We start from the raw sequence: 27,525 nt of genomic DNA, 5'->3' as shown, positions 1-27,525 counted from the left end.
GGACAAAAACACATATTAGTGAATGAGTAAATGAAAAGGCAGAGTGGGATCTGTAGTTGGTTGACTCTTAGGCTGTCTTTCAGTCCAGGATATATGAAGTACGGCCTGCAAACACTTAAATATGCAGGCCATACGTCATATATCCTGGTGGGGAGGCTCACTGTACTGTAGCACAGGGCTATGATGTTTGTCTGCGCAGTCTCCTGTCTATGCGCAGTCGGCGCGCAGTACTGCCCCTCGTTAGTATGCCCACACTGACGCATGCGCAGTAGGGTATCGAGCAAATCGGCGCTGAAAAGGAAGAAGCCTAGTTTTGTAGTGCTCCATCCGAACCAGTACCAGCTGGGGAACAGCAGTGTTCACTGAAACAACGCCTGCCTGGTTACGTTGCTTCCGAGCACCGTGACTGATAAAGAGCTGGAACATGGCGGATAAAGAGGGTAGGTTTAATATAACCGCCTTTCTTATGAAACAGTGGCCCGTTTTCCTCGTGTACCGCTTTGTGTGCGCGCGCCACGGCCGTTTAACTCTGCCGTGGGTGCTAGCATGACATGCTAGCTTGTTGAGAGCTTAGCGAAGTCCTGTCAGGAGGCTCGTTGATTTAAACCTGTCTGTGTGCTGTTCTCGGGTTATAAAACAACGTCATGTCAAACCTGTGATAATTTAAAGTTCAGGATACATTTAATCAACTAAAGTTGTGTCTTGTTTTGACGCTGCCACAGCCCTGCGTACCAAAATACGCCGTGACGTTGGAGGGTGGTAGCTATCTCAAAGCATAGTTAATATAACATGGAATTAAGCTAGCATGAAGCAGTAGTTTTAACAGTTTGGTTTAACGCACTTACAGCTGTCTTTGAGTCCCCAGTTTTCCCATTAGAGCTGCTGACTGACCAGCAGGGCCATACTGGTTATATTTACCATGTAACCATAACAGTGTGTGCTTCATCAGCTTTCCCTGAGTAAATAAGTCCTGAGGAAACAGTAGCTCTGAGGAAAGCTACACAGCAGCTGCTACTATCTGCTGTCATACCTGTAACTTACACCATGTTGTTCTGCCAGTGTATGACGATGCAGTGGAAGAGAGGGTCATCAATGAGGAGTACAAGATATGGAAGAAAAACACACCTTTCCTGTACGACCTGGTGATGACTCATGCTCTGGAGTGGCCCAGCCTTACTGTCCAGTGGCTCCCAGACGTCAGCAGGTATTAATTTACATGGTCTCTGTCTTATTGCTCAGAAAACTTGGTTTAAATTTCAACAGCGTTCAGCTCCTGGAGAGGAACTACTGTCACCTGCAACCGGACAGTCACCCAGCTCCTTGTTCCACTTCTCTATGTTGTGCTGTGGTGTTCTCATGCAACATCTACTTCTCTTACAGCCTAGTGCTAAATGTTTTTACTAATAAATATGTCCTTATGCAATAGAACTCATAATTTAGTTGTTCGTGTTTATAGATCTTTCTGTTGTTAGACAGTAGAACAAGTATGAAATACAGATTTTTATCTTATCTCATGTTCCACTTCATTTTATTTATTTTATTTATAAGGACAACACACAATCAACATTTCTGTAAGTGTGTCAGTGTTATCCAGCTGGCTAATTTTCAACTGTAGCCTTTTGGCAAGATGTTTTAAAAACCAATAAAAGAATAAAATTCACAGGACAAAGACAGCATTGGGCGAGAGGCAGGTTACACCCTGGACAGGTCGTCAAACTGTCACAGGGCTGACACATAGAGACAGACAACCATTCACACTCACATTCACACCTACGGACAATTTAGAGTCACCAGTTAACCTGACCTCCCCCACCCCTGGTTCAAACCTCCCACCCGTCATGTTATGATCACAACATCGTCTGATAAAAATAAATAGAAATAAAGCTTAATTAACTGTGCTGTATGCAGGGGAAAATTTAGATACTTAAACTGACAAGATGTCACAAGATTTCTCTTCTTAATGCTACAGGCGACTGCAAAAAAATAGCACACGGCAGAGTGGCTGAGCATTAAACATGAAACAGAAAGTTTATATGGTTTGTTGTGTTGTATTGTGGTGAGGTACCAAATTAAGAGGAAATAGACAAACCTTTAGCAACACTCAGGTAGTGTCCTCACACAGATTTCATTTACTGCTGAAATGTAGTTGTCCACAGTGACAGGATCTTTGAGACCAAGTAAATATCTTTAAGGGATGTCACTAATTTCCTTGGACTGTCAGCAGTCTGTGAATGTTGTGTGAAAACTTTGAAGAATCACATTTGCCTATCTACCTTGTTTCCATACCAAAAGCCTGATGTTAAAACTGAAAGGCAAAACTGTCTTTGCGAATGAATATGAATTAAAATCATGTCAATTTTTCTGGAACTGTGCAGGCCAGAGGGGAAGGACTACGCCGTTCACAGGCTGGTTTTGGGGACCCACACATCGGATGAGCAGAACCACCTTGTGATCGCCAGCGTCCAGGTACCAAACGACGATGCCCAGTTTGATGCTTCACACTACGACAGCGAAAAAGGAGGTAAATAAACCAGGAGTCGTACTGCAGTGAAATACTTTTAATGTACATCTGAATAGCTGCTTGTACCACTGTAAATAATGTTTTTGTAAGGTCAGTAGTAGAAGTATGTTTGCCCCACAAACAAGTGGACAGTGTAATATTTTTTATTATTTTTTTGTTTTTATAACATTCATTGATCCTTGCCAAAATGCATTTTATAAAGCTCTGACCTTTCCTGCACACTGTAGAGACACACACACCAATAAAAGTCATGAGCACTAAACGCTAGAAAATCCAGGCAGAGGGTAGAAACTGCTGAAAGTGATGATTGAGAGGGATTACTCTTGTATAAGCCTATACATTATTTTTAAGGAAAATCCTGCATTGTATGTCTTTGAACAATGAATAGCTCTGATATGTATATTTTAAGGGAATTAAGATCAAGACATGAGTCATGTTCCATTGAGCTATTTTGCTGATACTGTCTATTGTTATTCTGTCTCCCAGCAGGTATGTTGATGGGTACCCAGGTGTGTGTAGGTGTGCTGAAAGCTCACTGCTCCTTCAGTGTGTCGTCAGAGGTAGTATTAGTATGTTAGTAAGGCCACTCAACAACTTTAAGGTACAGTTCAAGTCTGACGCTCAATACACGCAAAACCAGCCTGGCAAAGTATCTGTCACCTGCTGTAGTACATTCACACACAATGGCTTTCTTTCATCAGGAAATACAGATTTCAACAAGCATATTGTTCCTAATAGTGCAGAGGATGTTTATACCCACTGGCCTCAGTAGCTGTTAGATAAAACTTTTTCCAGGCAACGTGACTCTGCCAACATGGTTTAAGATATAGAGATACACTGTTATAATTGGAATTTCAGGGCCAGTAACTATAACTGAGTGTTTGTGACAACATTAGTTTTTTGTGGAACAGGTTTTCGATAGGTTGCTTGTACGGTCACCCTTACCAGTGGATTTTGTTGCACTGACATTAAGCCTCAACATTACTGAGTGTAATTATTGGAACAGTAACAATAATTTCTCATGTATTGGCCTATAATATATCAGCCTCCTATAGTGTGCATCCCAAGCAGGGTGTAACCTGCAGTTGTCAAGTGTCTTGTGTCCACTTTCTGCCTTGGATGCACTACAGTCTGATTGTATTCCTTTCTCAGAGTTTGGTGGCTTTGGCTCCGTAAGTGGAAAAATTGAGATCGAGATCAAGATCAACCACGAGGGAGAGGTCAACCGAGCCCGCTACATGCCTCAGAATCACTGCATCATTGCCACCAAGACTCCCACCTCTGACGTGCTGGTCTTCGACTACAACAAGCACCCGACTAAGCCAGGTTGGATCACTGCTGCGTTGATACATACGCACCACAGATTTATATGTATATATTTAGAGACTACATGCATCAGAATGCTCAGACTCCTGTGAGTCACACATTATGAAGCTGAATGCAGTGGTTAATTGTGTGTTTCAGATCCCAGTGGGGAGTGTAATCCTGACTTAAGGCTGAAAGGCCACCAGAAAGAAGGGTACGGCCTCTCCTGGAACCCAAACCTCAGCGGCAACCTGCTCAGTGCCTCCGATGACCATGTAAGTGACCAGGGCTAAAATGCCTACTGCTCCTCGTGTATAGGATGGGTTAAATGAAGAGCATGCAGACGAGCCTCCCTGAAACATTTTCTGACGGTTTGTGCAGAAATTCTTGGGTTGTGCAAACTAATAGTTGCATTAGCTGTACAGCAGTGGTACACTCCCTCAAAAGTTGTGATATGTGTTTCATAATGTCGTGTGATAAAACTGCACATTATAGAGTAGCGTTGCATTTTGACCAGCTCAAGCCACACCTGTGTTGTATTGATGCTGTTTAATCAGCATTTTGATAGGCCACATCTGTCAGGTGGATGGATTATTTTAGAAAAGGTGAAGTGCTCACTAACATGGATCTTAAAAAAAATTTACATCCAAAATATGAGAGAAATAAGTCCTCTGTGTGCATAAAAAGTCTTAGATCTTTAACTTAATCCTATGAGAAATAGGAGCAAAAATTGGTTCTACCTTTCCTCATTTAGAGTTGACAAACTGACTCCAGTCTTGTCCAGGCTTATAGTTTTAACATCAAACATTTGAAATAACAGAAATGCTAGAAGCACACTTCCTCACAGTGATTATCTGAACACATGTCCTGCTTTATTAATCGCCATATTTCAAACCAACTGTAGCACTCTTTTCTCTTGAGTGTCAAGAACTTGGATTTAGTAGCACCTCCCAAGGAGATGAAAGTTAGTTTCAGGAACTCACCCCTAATGCACGCTGAGTACAGTGGAAACAGTTGAGGGCGACACCTCAAGTTACATGTTAAGTGAGAACATTCTTGGAAGATATTGTACGTAGAAATTGTTGGTATGCCCAGTGATGCAGTGCCTCATTGTAGCAGGGGAATAATTGTGCTCCCTCTTTTATTTCTCTTCAGACCATCTGTCTATGGGACATCGGGGCCGGCCCAAAGGAAGGAAAGATTGTGGATGCCAAGACCATCTTCACCGGCCACACAGCAGTGGTGGAAGATGTTTCTTGGCATTTGCTCCACGAATCCCTGTTTGGCTCTGTGGCTGACGACCAGAAACTCATGATGTAGGTATTAGACACAAACATGTAGTCTGTTGTCTCATTCTGTGAACTGGGTTATAAATGATGTCCCTGCTGCCTCTGACTGTCCTTAATCCTCCATCAGATGGGACACCCGGTCCAACACCACATCCAAAGCCAGCCACTCAGTCGACGCTCACACTGCTGAGGTCAACTGTCTGAGCTTCAACCCCTACAGCGAGTTTATTCTTGCCACTGGTTCTGCTGATAAGGTAGAGAAGAAAAACACACTCTGAACTAAAACAGAATAAACTGGAACATGTTTAATGCAACGCTTGTTTTGTTTCTGTCAGACTGTTGCTCTGTGGGACCTGAGGAACCTCAAACTGAAGCTTCACTCCTTTGAGTCGCACAAAGATGAAATTTTCCAGGTAAGAACTCAGATTGTTTCTGAGTGTTGTATTTATTTGTTAGTCTGATGCAGCTTTGTGTGACTGTCAGTCTGCAGTTATATACAAACAGCCAAACAATACCTGAGAAGACTTTTTACTAAAACCGATGAACACTACAGTGACCAACTGTCCAATTCATTAGGTACAATGGTCTCCTCACAATGAGACGATCCTGGCCTCCAGCGGCACCGACCGACGTCTCAACGTTTGGGACCTCAGGTAAAAACTGTCCACCATAACTCATTATCCATGTCTTCAGTAAAACAGTGACATTGTAATTCTGTTCATGAGATTTTAGCAAAAAATGCTGAAGATACAATAGTATAGCAAACACAGTCAATCCATTTTCTGCTGCTTATCCGTGGCGGTGTTGCCATGGCAGCAGGCTCCCTTTAAGCGTATGACTAGTGGCTACATAAGATTTAGAGGAAAACTGCATACCTGATAGTGGTTTTGATAATGGTTAGCTAACACAATGTGGTAAATATTTATTTATGTCATACAGTCTGTGAAGGAGTAATTACGCTTAACAGACTTTTTGTTTTGATTTTCTATCTCCAGTAAAATCGGGGAGGAGCAGTCAGCAGAAGATGCTGAGGACGGCCCACCAGAGCTGCTGGTAAGTGATGCACTATAATCAAGATTACTGTGTGAAGTCAGCCCTCTATCTCTTAGTCATCATGAGATCCTTAGCTGTGTGAGTAATCTAAAACCTTCCAACTCCAAACCAACCAAGCAGTGGGTATGATGTGATGTGACAGCCTTTCAGTACTCTAAGTGATCAGGTTTGTCTGGCTGCACCTGTCCAGTTGACAGTGCCAGTTGTAACTTCATCACTTAAGTTAAAAATTCATCACATCAACTGTTTGGTCAGTGAAATGCGTCAAAATAAAACAAGCTGAAACAGCTAATTTAAACATTTGTAGGTTTTGAACATGTCAGTGGTTCCAAAATCCTGCTTGTGTGTTATCAAAGTGTCTGTCTCTAATACCCACCTTTTTCCCATCAGTTCATCCACGGTGGCCACACAGCCAAGATCTCTGACTTCTCCTGGAACCCCAATGAACCCTGGGTCATCTGCTCAGTGTCCGAGGACAACATCATGCAAGTCTGGCAGATGGTAAATAAGTTTCAGTCCAGCACCCACCCAGTTTTCCTTTTTTGGATTATGATAGCTCCAGTCCTTCCCTGTGCACCAGTGAAACAAGAAAATTGAGGCTACATCCACACCAATTCATTTTTATTTTAAAAGGCAGAACTCTTGCTCGTGTCCACACCGCTCCGGCATGTTCGAACCCCCTAAAAGGGAGACCTGTATAAACGCTGCTGACCCTGTTTTTGTTTGAAAACTTTGGTTGTTTTTTTTAATCTGGACTGGTGGGAATGTTGACACAGGCACCCATGTTCGCTTCTCGGAAGTCTTATCAGTAGGAGCGGTTACATGATGGCTTCTCATTCAGAATGAAATACAGGGTTCCTACGCAAGTATGGAAAAGTATGGAAATAAATTTGATCAATTTCCAGGTATTAAAAAGTATGGAAAATGAAAAATAAAGTATGGAAAAATATTTATGTTTCCAGACTATTAGCTACCACTGTTCTAAAATACTGTTTTCTAAAATAGAAAACTCGGTATTTCCAAAAATAATTTAACTGACAGATGCCCTTAACGATTCATAATAAGTCCCATTTTTGTCACGCTACATGATGGAACTGCATTGAGGAAGGGGAGAATAAAAATAAATCAGCTGTCGCAGGTAAAGCAACTCCAGTCGCAGGATGTGTGTCACTGCTCGCCTGCCTTTCTCTCTCCTGTGGTCCGTCACTCCACTGTCTCCGCTCTGATACTCGCTCTCCCCCGGTCGGCCTGTACTACGATGCACGTTTAACATAGCCAGGCTTTCTTTAGGTGAGCTGGCCTCACAGAGCCTAATAGCGCCCATCCAGGACAACCAGTACTACAAAGCTGGTTATCAACTCGCTCTGTCATCTCTGTGTTTTCCAGCAATGAGCGCGTTCATGTGAAAGAGGCGGAGTTGACAAAGCAGCAAAAAGTACGCACATCCATGAACAAAATTGTGCAGGTGCTGAGCTCAAAAATGTGGAAAGCTGAGCAGGTAAAGAGAAGGCTCGCGCACTGCAGGGCTCCTCTTCAGAAAGAGGCGGAGTTGTTAATTAGGAGCGACATCATCATCATGAACTCATACTCATATGAGATGAAACGGTAGCCTATCTGTAAAAAACTTCTGTTTCAGTGACAGCAAAACAGTTATTTTCAACTAAGTAACAACAGCCTGTAATCATAGGCTACAACAGAATAAAATAAGACAGATAAAACAGATAAAAAATCCTTGTCAATAATTTTGCGAACATCAGCTTGTCTGATTTAACAGATGTAGAGACTAGAAATAATAATAATAATAATTTACAAATATTAAAAGTAGGCTAAGGCACATTTAAGAATTATTGTGACTTAAGTTCAGAGTATTTTTTCGCTATTTAGTTTGATGACAGGATGAAATCATTCTTAATATCACATACTGTATTAGAACTTTAAAATAGAATGAATAATGTTTCTGCTACCGAACCAAAGAGTGTAAAAGTAGTTAATGACTGATGAGGTCTGTCTGATCAAAATGTTACATTTATAATCACGGGAGCTAATTAACAATGTGGGTTATTTCTTTAGTTTTAATTTCCAGTTATCAGGTGTCTCAAGTTATTCTGAGCTGCAGAGTATAAAATCATCCACACTGTCAGCTGTCACTCTGAGGATAAAATAAAGTTTACACCATTAAAATGCAGCTAAAATCATCATTAGGATATGTGTTTAGTGTGGTTATAAAGCATCTCTCTGTTTGTTAGAAACTGTTTTAAAACCAGAGTGGAAATAGAAAACTTGGAACAATAAAATATTAATACTGACCTATTGACATATAGCCTATAGTGCTTTTTTGTTTTTGTTTTTAACACTGTCACTTTGATAAGCAAACTGGGGACTTTTGCTCATGACATTCTCTGGCCTTTTTAGCTTGGTTAATGCATATTTTAGATATTTAGCTTACTGTGTCCAAAATTGTTTACAGAAACACGAAGTTCTTCATATATCTAGCCTTCTAAATTTGCTCCCAAAGTGCACCGGACTGATGTATTTTAACTTTAAAATAGTCGAACTTTATTCAGGTCTGCGCAAGGTTTGGGGCAGGGAAGGTTTCTGATTGGATAGGGGGCGGGGCGGATGTCACGTGTACCGGAAGAAAAACACTGTAGTCCTCGCTCCGGATAACAAGATGCTTGACGACGCCGTTCTTAGTGCCTTTTTCAGGCTTGTTTTGCTTATATTCTTGAAGCAGCAGTACGACAACAACCTTGTTCTGCTAATGCTTCGTCTGTTGAGGAGGAGAAGGGAGATAGAAGACTGTGCTGTGGCAAATGGAAACCGGTGAGTGCAACGAGTCCGACTGCTCTATCTCAGCCCGTTGCTATGCGCGCTATATACGTCATCGCGCCAGAAGAGCAAGGAAACGAGCATGTGCAGAAAGACCGGAATGGCTGGAATCGGGTAGGAGGTGTATGCAAGACAGAAAAATTCTTCCATTCGGGTTCTGAAAAGGAATATTCCACCCCTGTGCACCCGATTAGATTTTCTTTCGGGTTGGCTGTTTTCATTCGGGTTGAGGTGTTTACAAGGAGCATTTCTATTTGGGTAGGGCTTCAAACCCGAATGCAAAAGGAATATATGGCTCCATGTAAACGCACCTACTCAGAGCTTGTCAAGTCAAAACATTAAAGCTAAGTCTACATAACTTTTGTGATTTCATCCTTCTTGTGTTGATACACCTTTCAGATCCCCATAAATTCTTTGGGGATGGATAATGCTCCCGGCCATTACTGCTCAAATGTGTTACCGTATTTGCTTTGCAGCAACTCTGAACTTGTTTTCCACGGCCTTGACCAACTTATACGCATTATACTTACAGGTCCACCTCTTTGTGGGTCCAAGTTAAGAAATCTCTGGTTTTGAAATCCTTTGAAATCTGGAGCGACATAACTTTTCTTGTGCTGCTTTCAGATGCCTTTTGCAAGTAGTTAAAACGCAGATTCAGAACGAAAACATAGTGTGGATGTAGCCATGGAAATAAAGGTCTGTCTCTCATATAAGCTGATAAAGGTGTTGCACTCTTTGTGTTCTTTGAGCTATATATATTTGTATTTAGTCAAACAATAATGTTGTCATGCAGTTGGTGGGCTCTTAGTCAACACAGCTTAAAATGTGAACTGAGGTAGAAGCCTGTCTACAGTCTAGTGTTGTCAGAGAACTGCCTCCTGTATGTACATTAACATCTGTGTATTTCGTCCTCTTCCTCTCTCTTCTTCTCCCAGGCGGAAAACATCTACAACGATGAGGAGCCAGACAACACCCCTGCATCAGAGCTGGAGGCTCAGGGATCCTAACCCAGCTCTGCATGAGTCTCTCTCCAGGCACGACCCCCCCCCCTCTCCCCCACCACCCTCCATCCCCCGAGCTCCAGACCCAGACCCAGCCTGTCATCTCCCTCTCCGGCTTATCAAGTGCAAAATGAAGTCTGCTCTCCACATGAGCGAACAGTGTGGAGAGTCAGAGACAGCATGGACTCCACCCTTCCTAACAGGCAGTTGGATTCAGGCTCATCTTGCTCACACTTCACCGAGGCCCAGGTACCCAAAAGCACTTGGAGTAGGATTAAGGGTTGAAATGTTGTACCTGGGCTTTGAAGACTCTAAAGAGCAGAAACCTTTTATGTGGACGAAGTCACTGGAAGTCATTAATACCAGTTAATCAGTGACTCTCAAAGGGTTCAGGCAAGGGAAATAAAAAGTGTCATTTTACATTCGGACTAATGAGTAGCCAGAAAACCACTAGCTAGTGACGTTCCCTCAAGACACATATGTGACGGAGGACTATCAAAGCACTGACATGCTTCTATCCAAACCCAAGACTGTGTATAAAGATGGACGACACATCTTTGTGTACTCCTACTTTACAAAAATGAAGCCAAAATATCCCTTAAACGGGCCCTGCCGTCTTGCGCTGGAGGCGTCAAAGCGATCTCCACAGTATCAGGTTCTCACCTACACACCTGTCTGACCAGTCGGGAGCAGCACCATTGATAGTGAGCACACTGATTGGCTCACACAGCTGTCAATCATGATGTCATACCACCTTTTATAGCATTAAATAACTAATTAACACCACTCTTATTAGGGGAAAAACACTTAAACAAATATCAGCATGATTAGAGCTACATAAAATAAAAGACGCTATCTTTATTTGATCTTTTAGTTTGGCCCATGTCCCGTTAGCTAACATGGAGGGAGCAGGGAGGAGGTTTTGGCTTCATTTTGGGGAGCTCTCATGTCGTCCATCTTTATATAGAGTCTATAATCCAGACTATGATTGGCTTAAGTTAACCAGGTTGGTTGTGTCCAGGAGAACTTAATTTTAACTTACTTTACTTTATATCGTACTGAGCTGACTCGTCCCTTTGAACGAACATTCCCTGCTGTGTTTGCCTCCTGTTCATAAGGTACATTAACTGTTCAGTATTTGGTTGAGTAAAAGGTGCACTCGAGGGAAACGCACATTTCTCTTTCCTCTCCTCGTTCTGTTGTTAAATAATGTGAAATTGCCATGTTTTGTTTCCCGCACCTCAAATTGCAATAAAACTTTTATAACTTTTCAAAGACAAGTTTTAAATTTCTTCAGACAACCTGAAATGCTGCACATACAAGTGACACCTCCACTTCACTCTTTCACCCAGTAAATGACACAAGACCCAGTGAGGAAATAAATCCATGGCTTTTGCAAATTCTACAAAATGTTTATTGAAAAGCAAGACAGGACTATAAGAACATTGTACAATCAAAGAGGGGGTGTGGGCTCATCTTTTTTTTTTCTTTATTTAGTAAAAATAGAGCTCTCCGAAGCTATGGTGACTCATGCCTCTTCTTTCACAGTTAGTCTCACCTGCAGAGGTAGATTCTGACATTACCTGAGAGTCAATCTGGGGCAACGCCAAAGAAAGAGGAAACAGATGCTGAAAAGTCTTCCCTCGGCTCCCTTGGACTACACCTGTCCTCCACCCGAAAGAAAGTTATGCACACACCACCTGACCCTGTACGTGTTTACATCAGTTTAGTATTTAAATGTGAAGATAGATCCATGAGGAGGAGAAACGTGGAAAAGACCAGGAGACGTCACAGATAGAATCAATCAGACTGCAAGGCGACGTCTTCGAGGACGTTACTTCAAGTCGCACTGTTACATTTGTAAAGGAACATTATGTCTTGTATCACCCCTGTGATTCTCACCGTCTTTACAATATACTGAGTTAAAAAGGAGCCACTTGAGGAAAGAATGGCCGGAACAACAAATTAAACAGTGCTGAGGGAATCTGGTTCTTCACCACTACACTTTAAGTCAAGCAATTTTCTTTCCCGCTGCGTACGAGATCCCAAAGAGAATAGACGGCAAAAAAGGTGCACACCATGGATCAGCCTTGTACCCACAAATAAGGGATTCAAACTACAGATGCAGATGAAGCAATAACGGGGTGAGCAGATCACTCTGCACCGAGAGTTAACTCCTGTATTCAAGATTTCGGATCTGTTGTGGAACAGTAGCTGCAGTATCAGCTGTTGCTTAGGTAGTGGAGCGAGCAGGGTTAAAGTAATACGTCATCCCCAAAATGACCATTTGTACATGAGTTACTCACCCTGTGTTATACGGGGGAATTCATAAAGAAAACTTCTGCCCCAACAGTGAAACGAAGAATCCAAAAACTGAGATAATTCAAAGGTCTTTGTGCACCGAGTCTGTTTTTTTTTTGGTCTAAAATTGTTGCACATCCAGAAACAAATCTGACGTTGTGTTAATCATGTTTGCACACTGAGTTTTTCACCTCCGTCAGAGCCTTTGGAGACTTTCGATCAAGAATCAGTGAAGAAAATGTGGCGGTGGGACACAGCTGCGCCACAATAGAGGAACGGGACGCACAGGATCATTTCGTAACTCAGACAGCTACTTTCAACAGGTCAGATAGTTAATATTCAGGTGGATGATGATGACGAAGAGGAGGAGGATTAGGACCGCACACAGAATGTGGAGGACAGCTTCGCCCCTTCATGCAGCCGTGGTGCCAAATGACACTACACCAGCAGCTCCTGTGTTCAGCAAGGTAAAATTATATATTTGTCAATGGAGTCTGGCTTTGAAGAGAACATAAATATGTTTCAGTTCCCTGTTGGAAACCGCAGTCTGCTTGGGAGATACTGAGCATGCGACTGGATAAATGGGACTTGAGAGTTTGTTAACAAATGTTTCAAAATAGTTTTGCAGTTTATAACGAGATAATTTTCTGTTTTTGGATTCTTCCCTCACGAGAGAAACGTTTTGTTCATGAATTCAATGTAATGGGGTGGTTAATCGTTACACAAAAGTCATTTGGGGGTGACAGAAGTGCCCCAAATTAAAAAACAAAACTGTAGTGACAAAAGGTAAAATACACAGGGGGGTGCAAATGTGTACCTTAATTTCTATTTGAGGGGCTTCTATTAACGCTGCCAGTTTCAAGATCCACAGCTCAGCTTGACACTGCCGACAACTGATTCCCTACATTCACTGTTTGAGGTGTCTACACACACTGACGAGTTTCCTCGTGTACAGTAACAGCTGCAGCTGCTGTTGATATGCATCGCTGATGGAAATCAAATCTTTTTATTTAAATGCATTAGAAAAGAAAAATCACATTCAATCTTCTTCCAGTATAAAGTGTCAAAGACGTCGAGGCTCATTATTCTGATGTTCTCTAACATAATTTACAGAAAATAATTTGCCAGTGGACGAACTGTGTGTCAGAACTCCTGACTCGGCTCTTGTCTGTACACCCTGTTGAGCTGACTGTACGGAAATCAAATGATACGGTTCATTAAAAAGTGGATAACTGAAATGCATTTTAAAATCAAGTAACACATTTTGCACGCAGACAATCGCTGAGCTTTCATGTTTTTCTAGTTCCCGTATTATCCCTCGTTATGTTTCCTCACAGAGACACAAACAAAAAAAAGGTTAAATGGGAGATTAAATGATCAAACCCAACTTCTAATGCTTACGATTTCAGTCCTGGTCAAATTGGTGACACCTGCAGTAACAGGTGAGCTGTAACAACACCTACCAGAGAGTCCTGTTCAAAGTGACGCACAAATCGACCACTGGGGCAGCATACACCCTTCAAGTATGAGTTACAGCTGAGGAGGAGCAACTCGTGTTAAAAGGCATTTTGTTACAGAGGACGCTCAACAACATTAGCTAGTACAGACCTGTTAAACTCAAGATTAAATGTTGACTTGCAGATTAGATCTAATGGACGTCGCACTGGGTTTTGTTCTGCATTGAATCCAGAACATGCTGAATCGTTTCCTGTAAATCCCTCGAGTGCAGGGAGACAATTTAAAGTTGTAATATTGCAAGAACATGTCCTCTGATTTAATCAGTCTTCCACATTCGTTGATCAAAATATAAGTTACAAAGTTGCAAAGTTACACTTCTTGAAATATGACTTTTTTCTCTTCAAAATTACAATTTTACTCTCAAAATATTTCAGCTTTCTCATCACCAGTGGCCTTAACACCACCTGTAAAATCTGAATTTTGCAAAGGTGGACTCATTATCTTGTGGTCAACTGTTGAAGCTATAATTTACCTAAAACTGATGTGCAGAGGTGGCTATTTCTGAGGCTTGATTTGACACCAAGCCCGGTCAGGTGAGCATTTATAAAAGCCAATTGTTTTAGAGTTCGACTTAGAGAACCACAGTCCAAACAGAGGAAGCGTTTTCCAGACAATAAAACGCTCTAGAGGAGATGTGGTTTGCGTGAGTTAATGCTATAAATATATCTCAAGTAAACTGCTAACTTTTTGTCTGGTTAGCACAGGCTCCCAGGAAGGGGCACAAAAATACTTTTCCCATAGACTTACGTGGCAAAAGAGACATCTGTACATCGGTGGATACATTTTTTTTGGAGCGTCCTTTCGGTCCAATAACATTTGGAAAGTCTAGATGAGCCGCATGATTAAATAATTTTATCCACATTCAAGTTAACAAAGTGCTGGACCAGAAGTAGGCAGCTCAAACGGTGCCGATCATTCAAGTAATTTTACCGTTAGCCTTTTCTCCGGTTAGCACAGACCCCCCCAGGAGGTACACTGAGGTGCACTGAGATTTGAAGCCAATGTTCGTAGTGGCAACAAAGCACTAAACTGAAAGCAGGCTGCTCTACGGGCCAAACGGTGTGGAAACAGTGCCGATCATCCAGGTTAAGCAGAAATGTTTGGCTTCATGTGCCATTGGGAAACTTTCATAGCAGTTACCCGGGCCCTTCTGCTAATACTGTATCTACTTCTGTTTATACGTCCATGAGTTGGCAACCAAACGAGCTAATGGCGCTGTCACAATTTCCAAAAGTCATGATCAAGTTATTACTGTATGTTTTTCATGTGCGGCGCCTCCTTGAATCAAGGGCTGTGTTTCATTGTAGCTATGGTGATGTTTAGCTTTTGACCACAAGTGTTCTGTCTCTGGTGTTGAATGCAAATTCTCAAATTTGCCTCCACACTTTACCAACAGGTCATGTCTGGGTCAGAGTGCTAAACGTGGCCTGCTGGGATAACACGCTTCAAAATTTTGAATTCAAACTGATTATTATAAATCTATTATTGTATTTTTTCAGATAAAGTGACAGCCCTACTTGCTAGCATACTAATTGGCAATTAGCGAGCATGTTGCCAGCTAGTTAGCATGTTGTAGTTGAGCTCGACAGCCGAAGTTGCTCACCAACTGTCTCACAAGTTGTCGCTGTTTCAGAGCTTTAAACCAGCACCATCTATTGCACAAGGTTCATTTTGCTGCGACACTTTCTGCTCTAATCAAGAAAATTAAAACATGATCAAAAAATATATTCAATACCCTGTGGCCAAGATGGATGTCAAATAAGCCCGACTCTGACTCTACACTGTCCCATTTCCTCCTCCAGTTTTCCAGATCACATGCCGACAGTAAGGCTACGTTAATACAAAGTGACCTGCGACAATATGCACGTGATAAACCCACTTTTCAATTTAATCAAACTAGAATTTCCAGTGAGACATGTGACACTACAGGGAGAGACCATGTGAAGAGAGAAATAAAAGGCCAATTTGACTTTGACTTGCTTCAATTTGCACGAGACTTTCCTATGAAAATACAGTTATGGTAGAAAACAGGGAGTACCAAGTGCTCGCCACAAAGCCAATTATTACAACCAATGTAAAACGTGGGCAAAGTTTTAGAATAGAATCCTCGATACAATCATTTTATTCTTCTTTAACTATCGCACAAAAAAAAATGATATGGGTTCAGTTTCTGTTTAGAAACCTGGAGAGGCAAGTCTAGGATTAAAAAAAGAAAAGAAATCTCTATCCCCATTGCAGATAGTTTCTCTGGCTAGTTATGGAACTAGGCTGGAGGTGTGTGGAGCCCTCCGATCACACCCGTCTCACCTACACACTCGGGCGGTGTAGGCTCGTTCAGTCCTGCTGTGAGGGCGGTGCTTCTGCAGGCTGGCTGGTCGTCGTCGTCGTCGTCGTCGCAGTAGTGGTTTTGTCAGTAGCAGCCGTCGTGGGGTCCAGTTCAGGTGGTCTGGGAGCTTGGTGGACGCCCTCCGTCTCCAGCTCGTCACCCTGCGCCAAGCCCTCCTCGTCTTCCTCCTCCTCCACCTCGTCCTCGTCTTCCTCCCCATTGGAGGGCTCCCTTGGCTGGGCTTCAGGAGGCGCTGTGGTCCCTTTGTCTCCCTGCTCCTGGAGGAGGCTGAGCTGGTTGTTGAGGTCGTTCCTCTCCTTCTGCAGGGCTCTGCACAGCCTCTCCAGCAGCTCCAGCTTCCCCTGCAGAGCCTTGAAGTGGCCGTCACGAAGAGTTTTCTACAACACAACACAACACAACGTTTCATCAGCATTAAAGTTCAGTTTTTCTAATACTACCGAATCAACTGAAAGCAAAGAGAAGATTTTGAGTCACCTCCTCGGCCATCTGCAGCAGAGCCTGGTTGTTACTCTCCCATTTGGTCCTCCACTGTGTCGTCTCCTTCTCCAGCTTCTTGATCTTCTTGGTCATCTGCAGGTAAATCCAGACAGTTAAAACAGCTGCCAGGGAAAAACAATGAGACACAAACACTAAGCCGACAGGACAGGACAAGGCCAGTCAGTCACCTTCTCCATCTCTTGTCTGAAAGTGGTGAAGACCTCGTTGCTTTTAGCCAGAGTGCTCTGAAACTCCTCAAACTTGTCCATGTACAGGGAGAGCTGAGAGCGGAGAGAGGGGAGCAGTGAGTCATTTTAAAACCTTTCATCTGGGTTTATGTACACAAAGGTGAACACAAGGCTTCTACAGCGTACCTCCAGTAAAGAACAACAGTGTTGATGACTGCAGAGCCCAAAAACATCTTTTTGATCCACCAAGGAAATGTTTGTTTGTGAGTATTTACCTGTTGTTTGAGCTGTGTTTCTTGCTCCTTCATCAGCTCACACTTGTGTCTGGACTCCGTGGCGTCCTTCAGCAGCTGAAGCATCACAGTACAGTCAGTTCATGATCCTGAATACTGTTTAATACCAATAATACCACTAATCCACTGATTTCATTTCTGCTCAGCTACTGGCCGGTTAATACTGCTGTTTGCAACAGGCGCAGAAGATGTACTCACAAAGTCTCTCTCTCTTTGCTGCTTCTCCTCGACTTCTTTCATCATCTCGGTGATTCTCTGCAGCTTCGCGTCCATCAGCTGCTGCTGCAGCTCCTTGTGCTTGAACACCTTGTCTATGTGCTGCAAGAGAAACGCACATCAGAATAACCATCAGGCTCAACAACCTGTGATGTGCCCTGATCGTATTCTTTTCATTTGTACTATCTCCCCTTGCAGTATTTTAACCTGATGGACATTTTAATAAACACCAAGTCAGTCAAAATGTAGATGGTCAGGTCTGGTTTCAAAGAGTCTGAAGTTTGTTGACTATGTCAACACCACCTGTCGCTGCTGCACAGTTGAAGCCTTCCAGTGGTCTAACATGTCTTTTAGCTAGTCAAACACAGACACACACCTCGGCACTAATATTTGAGAACATGAGTAGTATTGCTTCGCTTTTTTTTTAAATCTATTTTTGCCAAAATTGAATGTTGTCCTTGTCCTTTGGTTTACTAAAACAGCCTGTGTGTAAAAGCATCTTGTACTTTCTGTCATGATTCAAGTTCCACATGAAAACAAACTCAGAGTTAGCAGAGATAAAAAGGCAGTTTCTACACTACCATGATTTCTGTGTTTGCAGTGGAGTTTATGAAGACGCTCACACATGAGGGCACAGCTGCTCTAAACGCAGGGTTTGTCCACTCACCTCCTCTCGCAGCTCGTACTGCTCGATGAGCTTTTTCAGCTTCTCGGCCAGCTCCATGTTCTCCTGCCTCAGCTTGGTGTTGTGGGAGCTGTGCTGCTCCATCTGCACCTCGATATCGCTCAAGGTCATCTGGAAGTGCAGCATGGCCTCCTTCCGCTGCTCCTCATACTCCCTGGACCGCTGGGCGTTTTCCTCCTGAGGTGATGGGAGAGGTCAATGATGAGTTTAAAAAAGGAGAGGAGAGAGATACATGTGCTGTTTACCCTGGCAACATGTGACATCATATGAACAGAGACGCACATTGACTTGGACTAAACAAATGTCTTCGTTCTGAAAACAGTTTTTCTTAGAAGTGGTTGTTTGCCCTATGACAGTGAAAGGTGGTGGCTGAGGTGTACCTTCAGTGTCTTGTTGTGTCTCTGCAGCTCCCGACAGAGACTCTCCAGCTTGCTGCGGGCCAGGATGGCCTTGCTGTGTTCTCCTTGCAGGTGGATCTTCTCCTTCACTATCTGAGACTGCTTCTTCTGCAGGGCTTTCAGACGCTTCTGCATGCAGCGGCTCTCCTCCAACTACACATGGTCAACATCAAGAGATTGCATTATGGTTAAACTTATCAGTTTTTAATTTGTACTTCCCGCACAGCCGTGTCTGTCTCATGCACACTTGTGGCCATTTTTTCAGGCTTGGTACATGACAAAAAAGCCCCTGTTCTTAATCCCAACTACAAAACCGAGCACACCATCTGACTGATTTGAATCGCTGAACAAATGTGAGATGTGTTCAGCTAGTCAGAGCTTATGAACCAGGCAAACTTCATCCAGAAGGTTCAGCAGCTCTGTTAGTTGCCTCAGGATCAGTCAGTCTGGCTGTTCATATGCAAATATTCAGATATTTACTTACCAGGTCTGCATATTTCTTGCACAGAGCAGCTAGTTTCTCCTCAGGAGTGGCGAGAGAGTTCAGAGCCTGCATCAACAGAACAACCTCCTTTCCTGGAACGTAAACCACAACACCATGAGAAAAACTGAATGACTTTATTCCAGTGATAACTTCCACTTAATGAAACTGACGATAATTTTTACACAAATATGACTGACTTGTGACCGAGATGTAAAACTGCCATCATACAGTGGTGGAAAAAAGTTTTCGGACACCCCATGCATTTGTGAAATATTGCATTAAGAATCACTCTTAGGTCTTCAAGTGCAATTTCTTTTAGTACAGTCACAGCCAAAATACTAAACAAATCCTAAAAAAGCCATTAAAAACTTAAAATTGATTGGTTCCATAAAAATACATAAGAAATTTTGAGTATTGGGTCATTTTGGTACCAGTGATGAAGGTCGTTCTTTTTATTAAAAGACACAATTTTTGTTGCCAAGCTTCGTGTCTACATAAAGCCAGCACATTTGAAAGTTCTTCAGACACAAAAATGGCTAAAACAAGGAACCTAACGCAGGAAACATGCCTGAAGATAAAGATTCTCAGCCAGGAAGGGTACAGCTGCCGCCAGATAGCCAGGAAGTGCAGATGCAGTCCTTCAGCAGTTGGATACACTCTGCAGAAATACAGACGAACCAACAGCTTGGAAGACAAACCGAGATCTGGGCGTCCAAGGGTTTCTTCAGCAAGAAATGACCGCATCCTGATCCGCGTGTGCAGGCAAAACCGCCGAATGACATCACAGGAGCTTCAGCAGCAGTGGTCAAACCAAACTGGTGTCCAGTGTTCCACCCGCACTGTACGTGGCCGACTTTTAGATCATGGCTTAAGGTCCTACAAGGCTATCAAGAAGCTCCTGCTCAATGAGAGACAGAGGTTAGGCCGGCGTCGTTGGGCCCAGGCACACAAGAACTGGACAGCCAGGAAGTGGAAGAAGATTTTGTGGTCAGATGAGTCCAGTTTCCAGCTTTATCTTCCTCCTACTAATGTGAGGTGCGCAGAAGGCCAGGCGAAGCATTATCTCCAGCATGTACAGTACCTACTGTCAAGCATGGTGGAGGCAGTATCATGGTTTGGGGATGCATGAGTGCTGCTGGTGTTGGTCATCTCACTGTCTGTGATGGCACATTGAACTCTACCAAGTATTGTACCATTCTCCAAACCCACATGCTCCCTTCTGCGCGTGCACTGTTCTGTCGAGGTAAAAACTGGATGTTTCATCAAGGTAATGCCCCTTGCCACACATCCAAGGCCAGTAGAACTTGGCTGCAGGAGCACAGTATCCAGGTCTTAGAGTGGCCAGCTCAATCCCCGGACATGAGCCCCATTGAAAATCTGTGGTGGATTATCAAAAGGTCTGTTTCAAAGCATAAACCAAAGAATTTAGAAGAATTAAAAGCAGTAATTCAAGAAGAATGGGACAAGATTACCCCTCAACAGTGTGAAAGGCTCGTGGGGAACATGCCAGCCAGGATTAGAGCTCTACTGCGTGCCAGTGGCAGGACTACTAAATATTAATTTGATGATGTGATGGTTTATTTATTTTTTGTTCAGTTTTGAACACATTCTCTGTTATTTGTTGACTCTGATACCGACAATGTTGAGAACTGACATATTGAAACTGTCAAGAATTTAGTTTTGTTAGTTTTTCTTGTAAACAATAAACAAAAAAATATAATTTGTATTTGTTTGTATCTGTCTAATGCAGCCACACCTTTTGAAACACAAAAAAGATTTTTCCACAAATATTTCATGATAATATTTGAGATTGTGTAAAATTTTAAGGGTGTCGGAAAAATTTTTTTCCAACACTGTATTTATGTAACAAGCTCATCTCGAAAGTGCCTGTAAGATACTTTTTCATGTTCCTACCAAAAGCCTTGTCCTCTCCAGCCTTGAGGTCTCCTCCAGGGTCAAGCTCAGCCTCCACCAGGTCGCTGGGACTGTCCTCTCTGCCTGGAGTTTCTCCCCTCTCCTCGTCAGCGCAGCACAACCCCAAACCAAACTCCGCAACCTCCTCCTGATAACACACACACACACCCAAATGACCACAAAGCAGCTGGAACGCCTCACTGAAGAGATGCAGTTTTCACTGAGCAGCTCCACTAAAGAAGCAGGAGGTTCAGTGCCTTGCCTAATGGTGCCTAAAAGCGCCTGCTGCTGGAGGGAAATGTTACTCACCACACATGGTTACTTCATCTTCCCCGCCCTCAATTTTCCAACAAGTCTGATGTTTAAAGAGATGACTGATGTTACCCCAGGGCTGGGTATCTAACCTCAGCACCTTCTTGTACTGACTAAAATGTGTTTGTACTACAGTCTTGAAAACTGTTAAGTCCTTAAGTGTCTGGGCAGATCCCTGTTTTCTGATTTTAAACCAAATTCTGACAATTTTAGATGATTTTATGCGGGCAAGAGTCTGGAATTGACCCCTGTTTTTATTTACTGAACATTTAACATGTTTGAGAATTCTGGCTTTTCAAATGACAAGAAAATGAAATAAAAGGTTTGTTTTTCGGTACCAAAACTCATGTACTGAAAGAACACTATTGCTAAAAAAGGAATAGCTACTTTTAGTGGAGCAGTTGCAGCTCATGTATTGCAACTTACTGAACAATGAAAATAGTAATGATGCTTAACACTAGTTAACAGTGCTTACCTGACATGGGCTGTCCAGTTCAGGTGGAGAGTCGCTGCCTCCCACTATTCTTCTGGTCGCCACATCAATCTCACAAACTTCTGTCGTCTCCATTGGTCCTGACTACGAGCTAGAATATCACAGTCAACAAGAATTGTTAGAAACTATAAAGAGATTATAGCCTGACCAAACACTTGTCATGAGTAGTGGGAGTCACATTTGGGCTAAATATAGTCTCCTGATGATTTAAAAAAGCAAGTACAAAGGTCTTGTGATGATGTGGGCTCGCTGCTTCAGGTGTTAGTGAGGCGATTACATAGAAATTCAGTTTGAATAACACATGCATGAGGCTTTTCAGACACCAAAACACCGCACATCATCCTGTGATACTATGAGACAGGGTTTTACAACTCAGGAAAGTTTTCACAGAAGTCATCTAATCCATTCATTAGTTAATTTTCCATAACCGCTTGTCCTGTTGGGGATCACGGAGGAGCTGGAGCCTATCTCAGCTGACACTGGGCGAGAGGCAGGGTTCACCCTGGACAGGTCACCAGACTATCACAGGGCTGACACATAGAGACAGACAACCATTCACACCTACGGACAATTTAGAGTCACCAGTTAACCTGCATGTCTTTGGACTGTGGGAGGAAGCTGGAGCACCTGGAGGAAACCCACACTAACACAGGAGAACATGCAAACTCCATACAGAAGGGCTCCCCCACCCTGGGGTTCGAACTAGGAACCCTCTTGCTGTAAGGCAAAAATGCTAACCACTGTGCCACCCTCAAATCTAATTTATTGCGTAATTTCTCTCTCTCTCCCTGACTGTGCCAGCCCTCTGTGTTAATGTGTTTCATGTAAATCTACAACGCACAGTAAGGAGAGGGAAAGAGACACTGTGTCGCATTAGCCTGACAAGCTAACAGTCAGTAATGGATGAAACGGGGCAATAATGTGGCTTCAGGTGTGAGGTTGGATTTGGGTGTCAAATTTTGCAATACCAGCTGGGCTCAGTCTGCTCAGGAGTCAGTCGTAGTTAAACATTAGGACTTTGTTAGAGTACATGAGGTGACATGCTAGGGGATCAAGAGTGAGAAACTTGGGCTGGGCGATAAAACGATAATTATCTCGGTATAATTTTCTTAGACAGAGATAAAATGAGTCCTCACCATAAATGAACAACAATATCGCAATACTACGCTGTATTGATATTTCCCCCACCCCTACAAACTCTGCAGCCCAAATAAATTTTATATATAGACACAAGGACTTGATGGCAACACATCTGCACTAGGACAAGAGATTTCAGGAGATGACAAGTACACAACCTCTCTGTAAACGTGCTGAGCTTTGTGGCTGTTGCCATGTGACAAAACCTGACTGAGAGGAGTAATCTCGCCACGTTAATACCGTCTTATCCATGCAATGAGACTTTTTCAACAGCACACAGCAAAAGTCAACCACGTGTGTTGAGCAGCAGGAGCAGGAGCAACCTGCCAAATGTCAGCCCAGCACAAACATGCCTCATCCGGAGCTACACCCTGTACTATTCTCTGATTTTAACACAGCCACATGCTTTGTTCTTACAACCACACAGATATGAGTCAAGCATATTATTCTTAGGAGCCCTGCTAACATGTCAATCGTGTCAGGCCGTAGCAGCACCGTCACGCCAACACGCACATTAATGCCAACAGGTTGAATATCGCTGGACATTTCTTACATTTCTACATAATGTTACGACAGTGGAGTGAAACATTAGAGAGGCAATTTAAGGAAGTTAATGTTAAATGTAATCTAGCTAGCTTACCTTGTCGGCTAAGTGGGGAGTATGATGTATGCTAACATAAAGCAACACTTACACACTAAAGTTAACTTACATCAGCCTGTCAAATGCTAACACATCAGTTACTGTGCCAGTGTTGCTGTTGAGAGTAATAATTTGTGATTGTAGTAAAAACTGGATGTAATATGAACCACCAAACTTCACTGCAGTTTCCTGCCCAACTCACTGACACTGGCAAACACGCAAAACATGTTACTTATTAGCGGCTACTATGCTAGCTGCGATGCTAACTTAGCCACTATACGTGTTGTTTACTCCATAAGGAGGAAACTTAGGGGAACACCCTTGGTAAAAAAAAAATAAAAATGAAACGGGATCCTTTTACCTAACGATATAACCACTACAAAACATACGGCATGACTGTACTGCATATCTTAAGATGTTAAAATGTAGCATCTTGGTCTTGACGGGGGTTTCTGGTTATCCCTGGTGGTGATAAGTAGCTAGCCAACTTTAGAAAGTTGACAAAAATAGCGGGATGCGCATTAATTCGAGCATAATACTTAAGCCGAATTGAAAAACACTCCATTCTACATTTAAAAAGGTCTTAATGGGTTTAGTATCTGCAATGTGTTTTTGGATATCAATGCGGATATTGTAAATCTTCAATATTTCAAAGTAAGTCTGGCGTGACGTCCCATCGAATCAGGACAGAACGGCGCGTACGGTTCCTGGCATGTTAGCTAGCTACTTAGCTAAAGGCACAGCTAGCATTTCCTTATTTGTCCCTGTAAATAAACTCCCGTTGACATTCCCATTGTTGGTGTCAAGCGCAACTGATCATTAACACCACTTAGTCAGGGAGATGTAAAGTAAATTCCCAACGTAAGCTAACAAGTTTGCTATTCTAAGCAGGGCTAATGCTAATACTGTGCTAACAGCTAGTAAGTGGCTAGCCCAGCTGGCTAACACTAGAAGTGAACTTTACTTCGGCGAATATCTAATGTGCGATATTGAACACAGACACTTGAACACTTCAGGTGACAGTAACAGGTCACACACTGCACTGAGGTTTGGTAAAATCGGCACGACACAATACAGGTGAAGAAAATACGTTGATGAAATAGCGAGAGCGTTTACCTGTGCTTTTACACGGGATGGTAGCAGGACACAGTTATCAAGCTACCTGGGACTGTCCGTGTACAAGTCACACTTCCGGTTAAAGCTTTTCAAGATAAAGCGTGTTTTCCTGTTGAACAAGCAACAAGGGAGATGAGTTTTCCCACTGTTAAAAATTACAGATTACACCTGTTTAACAACAACTACAACAACAACAACAACAACAACAACAATAATAATGATAATAATAATAATAACAGGGATGACATTGACATTGGTAACAGCCAATATTGGTTTTGAAATAAATTTATAGAATCAGCCGCCATACTTTTCTTGTTTTGCACAATGAATAATTACATACATTGTAAAGTATTGTATTTCATGTCTCCATCTGCTGGTGGGCCGGCACAATAAGAGCATGAATGCATAATATGATGTTAAATCCACTGCAGGAGAGACTTGATGATCACTGAAATTAGGTGGTATATTGATACAGGTGTCGGTTATCAGCCAAATGAGTTGTCATGTATCGGCATATCAGATATCAGCAAATAATCCAATGTCATGCATCCCTAAATAATAATGATAATTTTAATAAAAGTTGTTAATAAAAGATGTTGTCATCACATAATCATTGGTAGGCTTTAACTGTTTTTGCTTCTTTGGTATGTGATGCAAATATCCCATTTAATTAATCTGAAATTCAGTGTTAAGTGACCTATATATATACAGTACAGGCCAAAAGTTTGGACACACCTTCTCATTCAGTGCGTTTTCTTTATTTTCATGACTATTTACATTGTAGATTCTCACTGAAGGCATCAAAACTATGAATGAACACATGTGGAGTTATGTACTTAACAAAAAAAGGTGAAATAACTGAAAACATGTTTTATATTCTAGTTTCTTCAAAATAGCCACCCTTTGCTCTGATTACTGCTTTGCACACTCTTGGCATTCTCTCCATGAGCTTCAAGAGGTAGTCACCTGAAATGGTTTTCCAACAGTCTTGAAGGAGTTCCCAGAGGTGTTTAGCACTTGTTGGCCCCTTTGCCTTCACTCTGCGGTCCAGCTCACCCCAAACCATCTCGATTGGGTTCAGGTCCGGTGACTGTGGAGGCCAGGTCATCTGCCGCAGCACTCCATCACTCTCCTTCTTGGTCAAATAGCCCTTACACAGCCTGGAGGTGTGTTTGGGGTCATTGTCCTGTTGAAAAATAAATGATCATCCAACTAAACGCAAACCGGATGGGATGGCATGTCGCTGCAGGATGCTGTGGTAGCCATGCTGGTTCAGTGTGCCTTCAATTTTGAATAAATCCCCAACAGTGTCACCAGCAAAACACCCCCACCATCACACCTCCTCCTCCATGCTTCACAGTGGGAACCAGGCATGTGGAATCCATCCGTTCACCTTTTCTACGCGTCTCACAAAGACACGGCGGTTGGAACCAAAGATCTCAAATTTGGACTCATCAGACCAAAGCACAGATTTCCACTGGTCTAATGTCCATTCCTTGTGTTTCTTGGCCCAAACAAATCTCTTCTGCTTGTTGCCTCTCCTTAGCAGTGGTTTCCTAGCAGCTATTTGACCATGAAGGCCTGATTCGCGCAGTCTCCTCTTAACAGTTGTTCTAGAGATGGGTCTGCTGCTAGAACTCTGTGTGGCATTCATCTGGTCTCTGATCTGAACTGCTGTTAACTTGCGATTTCTGAGGCTGGTGACTCGGATGAACTTATCCTCAGAAGCAGAGGTGACTCTTGGTCTTCCTTTCCTGGGACGGTCCTCATGTGTGCCAGTTTCGTTGTAGCGCTTGATGGTTTTTGCGACTCCACTTGGGGACACATTTAAAGTTTTTGCAATTTTCCGGACTGACTGACCTTCATTTCTTTAAGTAATGATGGCCACTGGTTTTTCTTTAGTTAGCTGATTGGTTCTTGCCATAATATGAATTTTAACAGTTGTCCAATAGGGCTGTCGGCTGTGTATTAACCTGACTTCTGCACAACACAACTGATGGTCCCAACCCCATTGATAAAGCAAGAAATTCCACTAATTAACCCTGATAAGGCACACCTGTGAAATGGAAACCATTTCAGGTGACTACCTCTTGAAGCTCATGGAGAGAATGCCAAGAGTGTGCAAAGCAGTAATCAGAGCAAAGGGTGGCTATTTTGAAGAAACTAGAATATAAAACATGTTTTCAGTTATTTCACCTTTTTGTTAAGTACATAACTCCACATGTGTTCATTCATAGTTTTGATGCCTTCAGTGAGAATCTACAATGTAAATAGTCATGAAAATAAAGAAAACGCATTGAATGAGAAGGTGTGTCCAAACTTTTGGCCTGTACTGTATATATATATTTAAAGTCACACAGACTACACCATACCCACTATATGAGAATGTAACCCACACATCCAACTTGACACTGCCTATGCTTTTAATTTGAAGGCAGCACCCTCGTATTTCCGGTAGTAATCTGACTAATTTGACGCAGCTGAAGTCAAAAACAAAAGCAAAAATCTCTGAGCTCCTCTTTTTCCGGGACGTCAGAGAGGGAAGAAAACAACAGCCGCTTGATACCAAATCAGTCCCAACAGCAACTGTTTCCTCACAGTGTCTTCCTTATATTCCTTCACCATGTCATCCTGTTAAAAACATCTTCACCTGCAGCTGAATTCATCAAGTCTGCCTCCTGACAGAGAGGAAACTGTGGTGTTGGAGCTGAGTGACATTGGGAGGTGACTGAATTCACATGATGCTTTTTTTCTCAGTATGCAGGAATTAAATGTAGATGAACATTTAATTACTGCATACTGAGAATTAAGAAGTCGTTTTAAAGGGTAAAACTAAAGAGGTCCAACAGACTATTAGATAATTTAATTAATATTATTCATCTAACACAGAGTAATTAAAGTATCTGAGAGTTTAATAGGTAGATCACTAAATTAGCACTTAAGAGTGTGTACCAGTCAGTGGTGGGAAAGAGAATTCAGATATTTTACTAGTTACATGAGCAATATAC

At 42.5% G+C, this 27,525-nt stretch overlaps 2 protein-coding genes across 2 annotated transcripts; one reads left to right on the top strand and one right to left on the bottom strand.

The window, feature by feature from the left end:
* The first annotated feature begins 276 nt into the window (after positions 1–276).
* LOC125879768 (histone-binding protein RBBP7) lies at positions 277–10,133 on the top strand. The gene is made up of 12 exons (XM_049561839.1): positions 277–440; positions 1,060–1,204; positions 2,376–2,521; positions 3,674–3,847; positions 3,986–4,101; positions 4,982–5,142; positions 5,243–5,369; positions 5,451–5,528; positions 5,692–5,768; positions 6,111–6,168; positions 6,559–6,669; positions 9,933–10,133. The coding sequence occupies exons 1-12, from the start codon at positions 425–427 to the stop codon at positions 10,002–10,004; spliced, it is 1,281 nt and encodes a 426-aa protein (XP_049417796.1). The 5' UTR covers positions 277–424; the 3' UTR covers positions 10,005–10,133.
* Positions 10,134–11,389: 1,256 nt separating this feature from the next.
* txlng (taxilin gamma) lies at positions 11,390–24,579 on the bottom strand. The gene is made up of 11 exons (XM_049561814.1): positions 24,518–24,579; positions 21,607–21,715; positions 20,820–20,967; positions 18,906–18,997; positions 18,404–18,574; positions 18,006–18,200; positions 17,321–17,440; positions 17,105–17,179; positions 16,830–16,922; positions 16,639–16,734; positions 11,390–16,541 (listed from the first exon to the last, which is right to left on the bottom strand). Exons 2-11 carry the CDS (start codon positions 21,697–21,699, stop codon positions 16,152–16,154), a joined length of 1,473 nt encoding a protein of 490 aa, XP_049417771.1. The 5' UTR covers positions 21,700–21,715; positions 24,518–24,579; the 3' UTR covers positions 11,390–16,151.
* Positions 24,580–27,525: the final 2,946 nt, after the last annotated feature.

This window comes from Epinephelus fuscoguttatus, linkage group LG2 (genome assembly GCF_011397635.1).
Source record: "Epinephelus fuscoguttatus linkage group LG2, E.fuscoguttatus.final_Chr_v1".
NCBI lineage: Eukaryota > Metazoa > Chordata > Actinopteri > Perciformes > Serranidae > Epinephelus > Epinephelus fuscoguttatus.
This window is presented reverse-complemented; position numbering and strand designations above follow the sequence as displayed.

Bases quoted from the DNA above. Each gene is read 5' to 3' on its own strand.
- LOC125879768 (XM_049561839.1), top strand. The intron at 5,143-5,242 runs GTAGGTATTAGA...ATCCTCCATCAG, and splicing joins GACGACCAGAAACTCATGAT to ATGGGACACCCGGTCCAACA. The intron at 5,529-5,691 runs GTAAGAACTCAG...CCAATTCATTAG, and splicing joins ACAAAGATGAAATTTTCCAG to GTACAATGGTCTCCTCACAA.
- txlng (XM_049561814.1), bottom strand. From the start codon at position 21,699: ATGGAGACGACAGAAGTTTGTGAGATTGATGTGGCGACCAGAAGAATA. The intron at 18,998-20,819 runs GTAGGAACATGA...TTTACGTTCCAG, and splicing joins TGGAGAGGACAAGGCTTTTG to GAAAGGAGGTTGTTCTGTTG. The intron at 16,923-17,104 runs GTAAATACTCAC...CTCCGCTCTCAG, and splicing joins AAACACAGCTCAAACAACAG to CTCTCCCTGTACATGGACAA.